At 36.4% G+C, this 15,895-nt stretch overlaps 1 protein-coding gene across 1 annotated transcript in view; it reads right to left on the reverse strand.

Moving 5' to 3' along the window:
• Positions 1 to 15,895, reverse strand: part of ZDHHC17 (zDHHC palmitoyltransferase 17) — a 106,786-nt gene that overhangs the window by 62,543 nt on the left and 28,348 nt on the right. The window contains exons 2-3 of the mRNA XM_079936023.1: positions 7,303 to 7,406; positions 1,370 to 1,492 (exon numbers count right to left, since the gene is read on the reverse strand). Coding sequence (XP_079792149.1) covers positions 1,370 to 1,492; positions 7,303 to 7,406 — 227 coding nt within the window. The remainder of the gene's footprint in view (positions 1 to 1,369; positions 1,493 to 7,302; positions 7,407 to 15,895) is intronic.

Raw genomic sequence — 15,895 nt, forward strand, 5'->3', positions numbered from 1 at the left:
CACAGCATACAATGAAAAGGTCAAACATACATTTAACTGGTGTTCCAGGAGAGCAAAAAGAGAATGGGGCAGAAGCAATGTTTGAAGAAATAATGGCTGAGATTTTCCAGAACTGATGAAAACATTAATCCACGGAATCAAGAATTTCTTGCAATCTTATTCAGGGTAAATAAAAGAAATCCACACCTAGAAACATCATCATGAAACTGCAGAAAACTAGAAACAAAGAAAAAAAATCTTAAAAGCGGCCAGAAAAAGAGAAAGAAAGAAAAAAAAGTCTTTAAAAGTGTAATACTTAGACTGACTTCTCAATAGTAACAGAAGCCAGAAAACAGTGGGATGATATTCTCAATGGGTAAAAAACAAAAATAAAATTAAAAGAGCAGCCAACCTAGATTTCTATACCATGTGAAAATTTCCTTCACAAATGAAGATGAAATAAAAACATTTTCTGACAAACAAAAACAGAACTTAGACATCAAGAGACCTATACTGCAGGCAGAGGAAAGGTTAGAAATACAAGAAGGGAAAAAAGGAGCAAATAAAATGGAAATACGCTCTCCGGAAGAAAGTGATTCATGGATTTCAATGTGTTAGTTATTACTTGTTTAATCTTTCTTTAGTACTCTAAGGGCAAATTCTTTTACCTGATATTAACATCCTATTTGTCTCTAGACTCTGTACGCTGTACTTAAAAGGCACACCTGCAAGCAGTTCATTTCGGATTCATGTCTCTATCTAAAAATCTTATATCCAAATTGCCAGAGACTATTTCAGCCAGATTTACTAACACTTCCTTATCATCCTGACTCCTGCTTATCTAACCACCTCTTATTATTACTGAACAAGCAGATGAACAGTAAGTAATAAAAATAATTTATACTGAGTATATAAAGTATTCTTCAGTTATGCTGGTGTGAAATTAGTTTATTATTACCTGCTATTATTAACTCCTCTCTTTCCTTTTGTAGCTTTTACCCGTAGAATTCATATTTAGAATGTAAGCTACAAGTTAGACTGCCTGAGTTAAAGTCCAGACTCCAATCTTTATCAGTTTTATGTCACTGGTAGCATATTTAACCTCTTTATGCTTCAGTTTCCACATCATTAGGACAGCAGTAAAAATTGTTATTTTTCACACAGGGTTACTTCAAGAATTAAGATTTAAGGAAATATACATGGAAAAGCACTCAGCATAGTATCTGTCACATAATAAGCATTCGATATATGTTAAAAACAATTTTTTTCAGGAAAAAAGGACACAGAATCTACATTTTAAAAGCTATGAATTTTAGAAATTATATATTTTATAATTATTTCTAATAATTTTATAGTAATAACTAATTACCTAAAATATAGAAATGCTTACTTGACTAAATCTATTCTGTTATTGATGGCAGCCCAATGGAGGAGTGTAACATTTTCTTTGTCTGGTTGCCGTACATCATAACCTGCTTCCACCAATTCTCGGCAGCGTTCATATATTCCATATCTTGAAAAGAAAGAAAACATGTGATTGTTACCACTATTTGACAAGAAATTTAAAGCTGAAAATAGCATTTCCAGAAGAAACTAATGCTCCATTTTGAAACCTGGAAATTAAAATGGCTTTCTCAATATAAAATGTTACTTTAAAGATATCAATATTCCAACAGTTTTTATTACTAACCCATTTTATAATTAAAAATTTTTCATCTATAAGAATGTAATAACTCATGAAGTGGAAGAGAAAAGGATAACGTAAATAAAATGTCTATCAGTTATTTATTTTTCTTAATATCACCACTTATTCTACAAAACACTTAAGGCAGCTTATAAAAATACATACAGCTATGTTAAAAAATATTAAATCATAAAGAAGCAGTAACAAAGAGTTTATCAATGATTTAGAACAGCATTGAGAAAAGGATGTCTTACAACCTCAGGATTCTTTATTTACAAATTTAGCCTCAAAATTCGTAAGGCAAATAAGAAAGGAAGTGTAGGGGTGGGAGCAGGGCAGGTGCAGGAGTCCTGTGCGTTCAAGCCAATGAGACAGAAGAGAAAGTCTACTGGGAGAATTCGAGGAAAGACGTTCACGCTTAATAAAGGAGAAAGGTGCACGCAAATAACTTGACCTTTACCTCCCTTCCTGTTTTTGGTCATTCTGTGGCAGCATATATATTTTTTAAAACTTTGTATTATGGAAATTTTCAAGCATAAGCAAAAATAAAAAGAACAGTATGACAAACCACTAAGAATCCATCATGGAGCCTCAAAAACCATCAACTTCATCCTAAACAAAATACTGGATCCTTGGAAATACGAGACACAAAAACAAATTAAATGAGCTTTGACTATATTTGTAATTTCTTAAAGTGGTCTCCAAAATGGGGAGGTATACCACAGGGTGAGGTTGGGGGAAAGGTGGCCTAATAAAGGAACATTAGAAGCCAATATTAAAACTGTATTCGTGTCTTAGCTAATAGAGAAAGAAATTAAGCTGCACTAATATTTAATACAGCCTTCAATGCTGCCCTACAATGGCTCTGTACTACATGTGTACACGTACACACACACACACACACACACACACACACACACACACACACGCACAAGGTAAATCAACCTAAGGGAAGAACAAGAGTTCCACAATTCACAGGAGATGACAGAAGTTCCTTCAGCTCTTTGTTCTTTGTCAGAAAATTGTTTACATGTGCCCAGTTAAGTGAACTAGGCATATTACCTTAAAGAGCAGAATCTACCTCACACTTTGAATGAGACAAGTGATGATAAAAATCTTTTTAACTATACTGAGAATCGCTGGTTACTTTCCTAACATTTAAAAGTGAGTATGCATTTTCCTTTTAACAAAAAAGACAAGTGTTTCAAATCTGCTGGCTTTTTCGGGGAGCGGGGCACAGGTAGCAATGGCAAAGAACTGTGACTGGTATGCTATCAACCATATACAGTTGACCCTTGGACAACATGGGGGTTACGGGCGCCAACCCTCCCGCAGTCAAAAATCCACATATAACTTTACGGCTGGCCCTCCATATCTGCAGTTCCGCATCTGTGGATTAGACAACTGCAGACTGTTTAATACCGTAGTATGTATTTGTTGAAAAAAATTCGCATTTAAGTGTATCCAAGCTGTTCAAACTTGTGCTGTTCAGTGGTCCACTGTATTCTTAAGAAAGGTAAAGATAGTCAGTCTGTTCCCCTTCAAGGCAAAGAGGGTATTTCAGACACAGTGAGAAACTTAACTACTTTCATTTCAGAAAAACACCTACTATAAAGAGAATATTTTTTTAAAATTGTATGTTTAGGGCTTCCCTGGTGGCGCAGTGGTTGGGAGTCCGCCTGCCGATGCGGGGGACACGGGTTCGTGCCCCGGTCCGGGAGGATCCCACATGCCGTGGAGCGGCTGGGCCCGTGAGCCATGGCCGCTGGGCCTGCGCGCCCGGAGCCTGTGCTCCCCAACGGGAGAGGCCACAGCAGTGAGAGGCCTGCGTACCGCAAAAAAAAAAAAAAAAAAAAAAAAAAAAAAAAAATAAAATTGTATGTTTGGGGCTTCCCTGGTGGCGTAGTGGTTGAGAGTCCGCCTGCCAATGCAGGGGACACGGGTTCGTGCCCTGGTCCGGGAAGATCCCACATGCCGCGGAGCAGCTGGGCCTGTGAGCCATGGCCGCTGAGCCTGCGCGTCCGGAGCCTGTGCTCCGCAACGGGAGAATGTTTCTATCATTATACAATACAGTTTCTGAAAGATCTTATACAACAACTGTAAAAACATTCTTATGTGGGCACACTAAAAAATTCTGAAACAATTTTCTAACATGTGTGAACCCATTTGCTGTAATTACAAAAATGTCAAAACCTGATTACTTTGCAAGAACTATCATCAGAAAATGTACATTTACAAGGTAAAGTTTAGTAAAATCTTTACTTAGTGAATAGTACTGAAAAGTAATTACTGTAACTTAATAAATGCAGCATATGTTGTAATTCTTCCATTAGGGAATCATGTATCTTTGTGAGATTTATCTTTTTTCCAGCCAAATAATCATGAAAACAAAGTATCTAAATAAAATAAATTTAGGATCAGATTACCATACCACTGTAACATAAAATATTAAACTATCTAAAATAATAATGAGGAAGCATATTTAATTATACTACTCTTACTGTAAATAAGGTTAATTAATGAAAGACGTTAAAGTAAGACCTAAAGAAATATATACCCTAATTTCCCCCAAAATTATCTGCAAATTTAATGAAATTCTAATTAAAACCCCAAATGAATATCTCATGAATGTCCCAAGTAGAACCCTAAAATTCATTTGTGAGAGTAAAAGACCAAGAATAGCTGAGACAATTTTGAAGACTAAGAAATAATTAAAACAATGTGGTACTATACAAGATTAAATGGAAGAAAAAAAGAGTATTTAGAAATGGACTGCAGAGTGACATCACCATCATGGTGGAAGAAGACATTCATCGTTTTGTGCCCCCTCCAACAATAATAATTCAGCCTCTACCCATGGACCTCTGTGGGCACTATGGGATCCAGCACCATCGGCCAAGAGAGCTGGGAGAGTCTCACCCACCCATGCATTGGGTACCAGGCATACAGACCTATTCCTAGCTGTGGACCCTGCAGTGGCCCATGAACTGGCTCCAGCCACCATCTGGTAGCCCCAGTCACCACTGTCTTTCACAGTCACCACAGATGACAGAGCCTTTCTGGAAGTGCAGGTTTCCAGAGAAGGTCCAGCACATTGTTACAGGAAAAAAATATGAGTTTGGATACACTGAAGAGGAGTACTTAATCATGAGCTGCATGACTAGGGGCGGGAAGGGGCTGGGAGAGTGGCAGATGGGACTCTTGGAGGACATTAAAGGGACACAGGTCTCACTAACTTCTTTGCAGACTCCATCAAAATACGTAAAGAACTTTTACAAACTAATTATAGAAAGACAAAAGAACTCAAAATAGGTGTATTTAAAATGGTTAATTCACACAGGAAGAAACCCAAATGGCCAATAAACATAGAAAATATATTCAATATCATTTGTAATCAGAGAAAGGCCTATCAAAAGAGAGAAAAACCATTTCACAGCTCTCAAACTGACAATGACTAGTAAGTGTGACAAAACTAGAACTGAGCAAAAATGCAGTGGAAAAAGAACTCATTTCCTGCAGATGGGGGTATAAATTGGCACAGCCACTTTGGAAAACCATTTGGCAAGAACTGGTAAAGCTGAAAAAGAACACACTGAACAAGCCAGAAGTTCCACTTGAGTTGTCTACCCTAGAAGAACTTTTGTTTATGTGCACAGGGGAACAGGTAGTGAGACATTCACTGATGCGATGCTTGAAATAATGAAACAGTAGAAACGATTTAAAGTATACCTCGATAAGGAATGATAGAATACTACAAAGCAGTTAAACAGGACAGATTAGGTCCTTATTTACCAACACTGATAAATCACAAAAGCTATATAGTTTTTTTGTTTGTTTTTAAAAAGCAAACTGCAAAAGGATATGTAGTGTAGAATACAACTTATGTAAATTTTAAGCATACATTATAATAGCATATTTTGTTTACAGATGTTTGTAGACATGTACAAGAATGTTCATGAGAATGATTCACAGCAATTTCAAGAGAGGTTTCCTCGAGGAGATAAGGAAAAGAGCATGCTGAGCAACCTGCAGCAATTACAGCAAAATGTTAGCATCTGCTTAATCTGACAGTTATATTCTTCTCTATACTTATCTGTAGGATTGAAATGTTTTAAAATTTAAATAAATGTTTTAAAAGGTAGAAATTATAGACAGCACACATAGATACTTTTCAAGAAAAAGCGTAATTAGAAGGGTATTTGAGGAATAAAGAAAAGTGGTTGTTTTTTTTCTTAACATGAAAGATCCTGCAGTGTATTTGCTGATGGAAATCATGCATTAGGGTGAGACACATTAATGACAAAGGAGAGAAAGAATATATTAATAGGAGCAAAGTCTCAAAAGGAAAAACGAATGTAGAGCAGTATAATTTGTTTGCTAAATACAGTTGGGACAATGTGCTTTGATTTTTGACTACATACAACATTCAGGAAAGTAGGGTGACAGTGGACTAAGGACTTCCAAAAATTTGCCTCTCCACAAAAGTAATGAAAAAACTGGCAGTATCAACGTTTTCAGAACTCTGGAAAAGTTAACAAAAGGCTTTCAGCAATCCAAGGGATCTTTAGTCAAGAAAAACAGCTGAATTTCAGGAAGAACAGAGGACTGTGGTGTTTTAAAATACCACAGTCCCATCCTCTGTTCCCCAGCAGCCTTGAAAAATAAGTTGTATTCCTGGTACTGATAGCAGAGTGAGCAGAATAGGAATGGAGTTCCTTCAAAGCCTCATTCTCAAAGAGGAGTCATTATTTCACCTATATGGTGGTTCCCTGGAAGAGTCTACTTGAAAGGCTTATCTATTAGACCTCACCCAAACTCATTAAAACCTCCTTTCTGGGATGTTTGTCAAATGTTTTAACTTAACAGTTGTTTGAGAGGATGGAAAGCAGTTGGGACAAACAACAGACAAATCAAAAAGCTTAAGCAAAAGCTGAGGAATGAGATATCCACAGGGGCTTGAAAAGCTCAGATATATTCTTGGGAAGCTAGAAGGCCATGCACATGTTCAACAAAGACTGGAGAAGGCCCTAAGCTCTCACTTCTGATTGACCTTGAGGTTCTTTGCAAGCAGAAAGTGAAGGCTAAGGCAGAGCTGTAAGCTGCCTGGCTGAGTGCTGAGTGTCTCAACTTGCACTTGCATGAAGAGTTCCTCGACAAAGATCAAGACTTACTGGTTCTAGGGATTTAAGAAGTCTCTGACCACTAACTAACCAAGTAGAGACTTCACTGGGCACACATGACAAAGATACAGACTTTATAGAATTAGTTCAGAAATGTTACAAACAACAACAAACCCTGGAGAACCTGATACCCAGAACTGCCATGTTACATTATTTGAACAGTCCAGTTTTCAACAAAAAATTACAAGACATGCAGAAGAGCAAAAAAGTATAACCCATGGGGAGCAGGGGGGAGCAATTAATAGAAACTGTCCCTGAAGAATCCCAGACATTGGACTTACCAGACAAAGACTTTAAATCAGCTATTTTAAATCTGTACAAAGAACTAAAGGAAAGTATGAAAACAATGTCTCACCAAGTACAGAATTATCAAATAGAGAATATCAAAAAGAGAAAGAAATGTATATTTCCCTTAAAATACAGATGTCAAAAAGAAAACAACTGCAACAAAAAACTTACTGTGTAGCCTTAACTATGTCCCACGTGCTGTAATCATCAATATGAGTTTTCCGTCCAAGGGGTTCACCATATCCATGGCTATAATGGCTTTGAGGTTTGATTTCCTGTTGAAGAAAAAAAATTACATAGAGATAAGAATTGAGAAATGAAGTATGAAAATATTTCAGTATTTTACTATTGCTTTTGTGCTGTTTGAAGAATGTTTGTTATTTAAAAGATTAAGTTTAACCTTATGCTGAAGTCTGTACTCTTTGGAGAAAAAGCATGTTCAAACAGATCTACCCCTTACACACAGTCTCACAACAGAAAAGCTACAAAACTGTAAATCAGTGACAAATCAGTAACTGAAATTCATCTTTAGCTCCACAGAACTCTACTTCTTCATCAAATCAACTCTCATTCTCTCAGACCAATTTTTCTACTATTCCAGCATAACCCCCTAGCTCTAACACTCTACTTCAAAACTTTCATCACATGCCAAATAAAGACTAAGGTCCTAAAAAAGGAACCCAGGTATATTATTCTATTATTCTCAGATATCACCTTTTCTTATACTCCTTCATGCTGAGGGCTTGTTAAGGCATCTACTATTAGGTGAATAAAGAACAATAGGGCATTCTAATAAAATGTAAATCTGCTTGAGTAGTTCTAAAAATATCAACACCTTAAAGAAACTAATGTTTATATAAAAATTTAATTAAACGGCTTTATAGAATATTACATCCATTTAAAACTTATATGCTATGTGCAATTTTCTATTTAAAATACAAAATTTGTTATGCATAGTCAGCTTCCTCAATATAGCACTAATATACAATTACTTCTTTTATATGAAAACAGAAAAATTGAGCATGTTTGGTTCTACTACCATCCGTTCAAATTTCTATGATTCTGATATTTTTCTCTTACAGGCACACACACATAAATGAAAGGATAAGGCATAACAAGATATTTGGAGAGAATTAAATCCTTACAACAATTCATTCTCTCTTGGCCACTGATATTTAATAATACAAATTTATGGTATTTCATTGGAGAAAAAGTCTATTATCTTTAGCTCACTCTAGCCATTTAATCTATGTGGAAAATTCCAAAACTGATTGGTTTGAACCATACATTTAGAAGACTATCAACAATATTACTGAATATTTTCAACAATAGGGAATTTAAAAGTTTCACAAAAGCAAATTCAGCTTAGTATATAACCTTTCCTTATGAAAATGCCACCACCAATATTAAAATACCACCGTAATAATCATAAATCCACACTTGCAGAAGAAAGAAAATAGACATCAGACTTAAGCCGAGGTTCACAACGTATTACACATACTGTATATAATTTACTAAGTGATTTTTTTGAGAGATTGTTCTTGGACTCCATTAAAATAGAACTGGTTGGGCTTCCCCAGTGGCGCAGTGGTTGAGAGTCCGCCTAACGATGTAGGGGACACGGGTTCGTGCCCCGGTCCGGGAGGATCCCACATGCCGCGGGGCGGCTGGGCCCATGAGCCATGGCCGCTGAGCCTGTGCTCCGCAGCGGGAGAGGCCACAGCAGTGAGAGGCCCGCGTACCGCAAAAAAAAAAAAAAAAAAAAAAACAGAACTGGTTAAATATGAACACAAGCAGGTATAGTATATTGGGTGTATACAACACTCTGAATAATTGATGAAGCTAACCAATACATAAGATTTACCCAATTTAATTTTTTAAAACTGTTCTATTTAATTTCTCCACTGAACTCCAGTTCTCAACTTCTCTATGCTCTATATTCAGTGGAGCAAGTTAAAAGAAAGACATTTCTCAGATCAGTAGCACTTCCTTTTTTTCTAAATTTTTTCTGATATTATTCTCCCCTACCATAAGGAAAATAACCTTTTAAACTTTCAATTCTGACTTTTTCTATAGGTCCATAAGACATCTGAAGGAAAATAAAAACCCGGCCATAGTTTACAAGCAGAATGAAATAAAATGTCCAACAAAACATGTACTGAAAGTTTGCTATAAACAAAGTCCTCTACAATGTACTGGGACCCCAAGCCAGGACAGGATAAAGCTAGTGCAAAGTTTAAGAGAGTGCCAAAAAACTCAATAATCAAGATTTTTTAAATCTTTTAAAAATCAAAACAAAACAAATCCTAAACATAAAGATTTTAAATATAGACAGCACTAGTATTGCTCGTTTTCCTTTTGTGTCAGGCTCCACTGTGGCTTGAAGCAGTACTGCAAACCAATATGCAAATACCAAATATGGTTTCTTGCCCTCAAGGCCTTTACAGTCCAAAATGGAAGGACAAAGTAGATAAGAAACATAAGTCAAAGATTAGAAGCAAGAGCTAAGTTAAAACTTAAATAAAGATAACATGAGGGCCAAAAAGTAATAATATAACTTTAAAAACTATTTCAATATGAAAATCTGCTAGGGCAAACTGCTATTATTTTTTACTAAGGACAAATAGGTTGCTTTTAGAGACAAATAACAAATATTCATTAAATAAAAAAATAAATCTCTTTTTAAAGCTTACTACTGTAATGCTTTCATGTGAATTTAATTTTATTTTTATCCCCAGAGACCTGTTATTATATATAATGATTAAATTGTATTCTCAGTTTATCTACCGTCCATTTTGCCCCACTGACAGTGCCAAATGTGATCTTCCAATGTACTAGAAATCAGACTTTTTTTCCAATAACATTTAAAAATTAAATGCATTTGTTTTATCACAATTATATGGTTTTTATTTGTTTACTTCTACTTTTTAGTAAGGGAAATATGATTTTTTTTAAAGATGGCTTTACATATATCCTTAGAGTAATTTTCAAGAGGTACAGTTATTCCCACTAAAAAGGTAGAGGAAATGGTGTTTAAGCAAATCTCCAACCTGTTGTACTATTTTTTTTTTTTAATTAATAACACAGGGCTTCCCTGGTAGCGCAGTGGTTGAGAGCCCGCCTGCCAATGCAGGGGACACGGGTTCGTGTCCCAGTCCGGGAAGATCCCACATGCCGTGGAGCGGTTGGGCCCGTGAGCCATGGCTGCTGAGCCTACGCGTCTGGAGCCTGTGCTCCGCAACGGGAGAGGCCACAACAGTGAGAGGCCCGCGTACCGCAAAAAAAAAAAAAATTAATAACACGGGCTTAAATTCTTTTTCTCACTTTTAATCACATTGGAAACTGATTCACCTCTAGAACTAGTACCCTGCCAATCTGACAAATGACAACACTCTCTATCAAGATAACCACCATTATCACTAGGCCTAGGAATAACAGTTGTGATTTTTAAACTTTAAAAACATAAAAAATACCGTGTTAATGTAAATAAATATATCCTATAAATGTATAGATTATATTAATTTTTTAATTATAAATTTGCTATTATACATCAGATAAATTTTCAACATATAAATATTTAATGACACTAAAATCCTATAATTTTTCCTTGATTTTAATGGGAACCAAGATGCAATTTAATTGATATCTCTGCCAAGGAAAGTAATACTAATTAAAAAATACATATGTAGGTCATTGTAACTTTTAAGAATGCAGTAATTCCATTAGAAGCAGCATGGTATAATACAAAAAGTCCTTGACTGAGAGGCTAATGAATTGAAAGTCTGCCATTCTCTTACCTAGGCTACAACCCGGCAAGGCAATTAACTATGGTAGGATTCAGGTCCCTCATCTGTAAAAAGAGGGGGATGAATAAGATCAGCTTAGAGTTCTACCCAGGTGCCTCAAGGACCAACATCAGGGCATCAAAGAGCTTGATAGTTTTAGCTCCACTCAATTCACTCCCTTCTTAAACAAAGCACTTTGTTATTTAGCCTCTTTTTTAGATACTGGGGCTTTACATAATATTTCTTTAATAATAAAAAAAGATTTAGCTCCTTTTTAAAAGTTTAAAAACCACTAGATTAGATGTCCTCCAAGATCCCTTCTAAGGCTAACATACAATGATTTTATATATTGGAATAAAGAAATTACAGCCACTGGAAGGATCCTTAAGGTACCTAAATTGACAGCCAAAGGTTTTTATAGCCCTAGGAGCTGCTGAACAGAACTAGAAGGAGAGAAAGCACCTCCAAAACCTGCTGCTCAAGTAGCAGACAGGAAGGAGAAGAGCTGGGACAAGCTCAGCTGCCATACACGGCTGCTAAGAGAAATCAATACGATAAAACTCAAACTTATACGGCAGATACAGGCAAACTCTGGATGGCATATCAAGATGATAGACTCCATAATACGTGTTTATTCACATGCCTGGATGGAATTATATAACCAATAAACTAGTGAGCAAGTGTCTGTGTGCAATCTAGTTAATACAATCTAGTTAACTTTTAAAAAATACTAGACCTATTAATCTTTAGTTTACATTCATTTAAAACAAAGAGGGGGCTTCCCTGGTGGCGCAGTGGTTGACAGTCCGCCTGCCGATGCAGGGTACATGGGTTCGTGTCCCGGTCCGGGAAGATCCCACATGCCGCGGAGCGGCTGGGCCCGTGAGCCATGGCCGCTGAGCCTGCGCATCCGGAGCCTGTGCTCCGCAACGGGAGAGGCCACAACAGTGAGAGGCCCGCGTACCGCAAAAAAAAAAACAACAACAAAGAAGGAGGCAGCACTGATCAAAGAATCCTCTATGGCAGGGGTCTCCAAGCCCCGGGCTGCGGACTGCTACGGAACTGGGCCACACAGGAGGTGGAGAGTGGTGGGCGAGGGAGCGAAGCTCCATCTGCCGCCCCCATCGCTGCATTACTGCCTGAACCATCCCCGCACCAGGCCATGGAAAAACTGTCTTCCACGAAACCGGTCCCCGGTGCCAAAAAGGTTGGGGACCCCTGCTCTATGGCACAGTACTTTATTACCAACCAAATATAGATGTTTAATAAGAGCTCTATAAGAAAAGGTGCTCCAAGAATCGGTTCTATGGTAGAGTATATCTAAAAGAACAAACATGCAAGAGTAAGTTCAGGAATATTCAGAAAGAAGGGTAAGGGCAGGGACTTGCCCTGCCATTAATTATAATACATCAGAAAGCAAACTAAAGAAAAAATAGGAGTACTGCAGTGATAAATAGGGCAGTGGAATAGAGCTTTAAGAATGAGAATTAGAATCAGGAGGGAAAGACATATTATTCAGTAAATGGTATAAATGGACAACTGGCTAGCCATCTGGGATAAAAAAAAAATTCAACAGGCTCCAACACAGAAGAGTGATGTGCTTGGTAGAAAGACGCTAACAAATACAGCCAAGGATATAGTTTCTTTAATGGCATATGATGCTGAAGCTTGTCTGAAAAAGCAGGGCCACACAAAGCAGAATTCAGAGGAGCATGCTCCCAGGTGGAAGCTTCCCAGGTCAGCAACACATCCCATGAGAACATACAGGTAGATGCCTCTACTATTCTCCTGGTGAGAGAACCATGCACCCTCCTGTTCTGGGGAGGCTTTGTGCCACTCTGGACTCTCCTGACTGTTCTGGAGACTCTGACCGTATGTCTGGTGCTCACCAGGTCTAAGTAACTTGTTCAAAACAGCTCTAGGACTTACCTGAATGTTTAATGAAAGACCAGTTAGAGTGAAGATCAATTTCCCAGGCTTCCTAGAGAAGTGACTACCCGGCAGGACCGGGCCTCAGTCAAGGACTCTTCCTATAAGATTCCCATCTCACTCCTTATATTAGATAACCTCCAGTCAGGTCAAAGATTTAAATATAAGAATATCAGTAATAACAGTCCTAATGTTTAAAAAAAAAAAAAGCTCTGAGAAAAGCATGAGTAACAACACATTGAAAAATGGGCAAAGAATATGAAGATAATTCAAAGAGGGCAAAATACAATGGCAAATATAGGTATGAAAAGATGCCGTAATTCTCAATATAAATGCATTTCCAAACAGAGAGAGAGCACAAAGTCAATTCAATAAAATCCTAGGGCACATACATGTTACCTACAAGACACATGTTACCTGCCTGCCTTTGGTGCATTAACCCATAAATATACACAGGTGAATTAGCAAACCAGTAGGGCTTAACCATATGACTGTAACTTGCACTGTGCAAATGTCTGCTGTCAGGTATCATTCTAACAGGTTGGACTCTAAATCAAGAAGCTAATTGTATTTAATTATATAATTTTGAGCTTCTCAAATTTAATTCCATTAAATGTATATGATGAAACTAAAACAATATAAAGTGTTGTTGACAAAAAGAAAGAAAAAAAGTCTCTATACATAACTGACTCATTTTTAAGTCCTAGCCAAAACTGATGAGCCAAATGTGAGACCTTCTTAAAACCTAGGTAGTAATGAACTAAATTCTAGGAATACCATAAGGATTTTTAAAAAGGAATATATAATGAGAGGACAGCATAAGCATTAAGCATTAAACAAAATGAACAAAGAAAGATAAGGAAAAGCAGTAGCCACTACAAAATTATAAAATAACTTTCTTTTAAAACGGATTTAATTAATAGTGTCAGCAAAGGGCACTACACTCAAGACAGAATTTCTTACTAATCTATTTGATGTACCCTCTTTAAGGGAAGATTGGACAAAAATGATCTGGTGATATAATGGAAAGATTTCAAATCAATTTTTTCAGTAAGTAAGAAGTCTCTGCTATATTATATGCTCTGCTGTGGTCCCCAATCCCTGGCTAACAGTATGTGATTTTTGCTTTTAAAAAAGAGAGGCCAACTTGAGGCATAGGTAGGTTCTCTTTATGCTGTAGGACCACCACTGTCTCAATCTAAACTATCAAATTCACTTTGCTTGCTTCCAACAAATTTTAGACTAGGAAAATGTTCATCACCTTCTAGCTTCACTAAAAACTGGTTTCACTTCATTTCCTTCTAGTATTAATCTATATGTATATACATACTTGTAACAATATACATAAATCTGGCACACTTTTTTTCCTTCCACAGACATTTGATGAACAAATGCCTATATGTATATTTTTCTCCCTCTCCTTAAAAAAAAAAAAAGAAAAGAAAAAAAAAACTTTATTTTTAGGATTATTTTTATTTAGGATAGTTTAAGATTTACAAAACCAGTACACGGTTCCCATATTCCACACATCCAATTTTCACTATTATTAACATCTAACATTAGTATGGTACATTTGTTGTTATTCAATCAATATTAATACATTATTAACTGAGATCTATACTTTATTCAGATTGCCTTAGTTTTTAGGTAATGTCCTTTTTCTGTTCCAGGATTCCATCCAGGGTATCGCATTACATTTAAGAGGTCATGGCTCCCCAGGCTCTTCTTCGCTATGACAATTCCTCAAACTTATTTTTGATGACTTTGACAGTTTTGAGAACTAGTCAGATATTTTGTAGAATGACCCTCAACTGGGATTTGTCAAGGGTTTTTTTCACTATTAGACTAGAGTATGTGTTTTTAGGAAGAAGTGTTATTTTTTAATTTAACCTAATTTTGCAAATTTCCTTCAATACTGCTATACAATCTTTATTTGCCCAAATATTTATATATCTTTAGTCTGTAATCACAGTATTCATATATTTTATATTCTTCCCTTTTACATTTCCTCTTAGAATGGCTATTATTAAAACGACAAGATATAACAGATGTTGGAGAGGATGTGAAAAAAAGGGAACCCTTGTACACTGTTGGTGGGACTGTAAATTGGAATAGTCACTATGGAAAATAGTATGGGGATTCCTCAAAACATTAAGAATAGAACTACCATATGACCTAGCTATTTCACTTCTGGGTATTTACCCAAAGAACACAAAAACACTAATTCAAAAAGACATCTACACTCTTATGTTCACTGCAGCATTATTTACAATAGCTGAGACATGGAAACAACCTAGGTGTCCATCGATGGATAAAGGGATGAAGAAGATGTGGTATATTCGTACACAATGGAATACTACTCAGCCATAAAAAAGAATGAAATCCTGACATTTGCAACAACATGTATAGACCTTGAGGGTATTATCCCAAGTAAAATAAGTCAGAAGGAGAAAGACAAATACTGTATGATTTCACTCACGTGTGGAATCTAGAAAAATAAAACAAAATAAAACAAAAAAAACTCACAGATACAGAGAACAGATTAGTGTTTACCGAAGAGAAGGGGACTGGGGGGAGGTGAGCAAGGGGTGAAGGGGGTCAACTGTATGGTGATAGATTATAACTAGACGCCTGGTTTGTAGTGTATACAGATGTTGAATTACAATGCTGTACACCTTAAACTTATATAATAGTTTTAAAAAACAAACCAAGAAAAAGGATAACTTAAAAAAAAAAAAGAATAAATGGATGGATTTTTCCTCACTACAACAAAATACTTCCTTTAACTCATTTAACATTTCTTCTTTTTAACCCATTATTGACCAGGGGATTTTTGTAGAAACTAACGCCTGTGGCCTTAATACATTTCTGGTCAAAAATGTGTTAACTGGAGTAAATTCCTAGAGAGAGATTCTTAAAGGGTATGAATATTCTTATGGTTCTTGATACAATATCTAAATTGTTTTTTGCAAAGGGACTATATTTATAATCCCACCACCAATATCTGATTAACCATTTCTCCATAAACTCACTTACTCTAGGTGTTGTTT

Source organism: Stenella coeruleoalba (genome assembly GCF_951394435.1).
Source record: "Stenella coeruleoalba genome assembly, chromosome: 11".
Classification (NCBI taxonomy): Eukaryota; Metazoa; Chordata; class Mammalia; order Artiodactyla; family Delphinidae; genus Stenella; species Stenella coeruleoalba.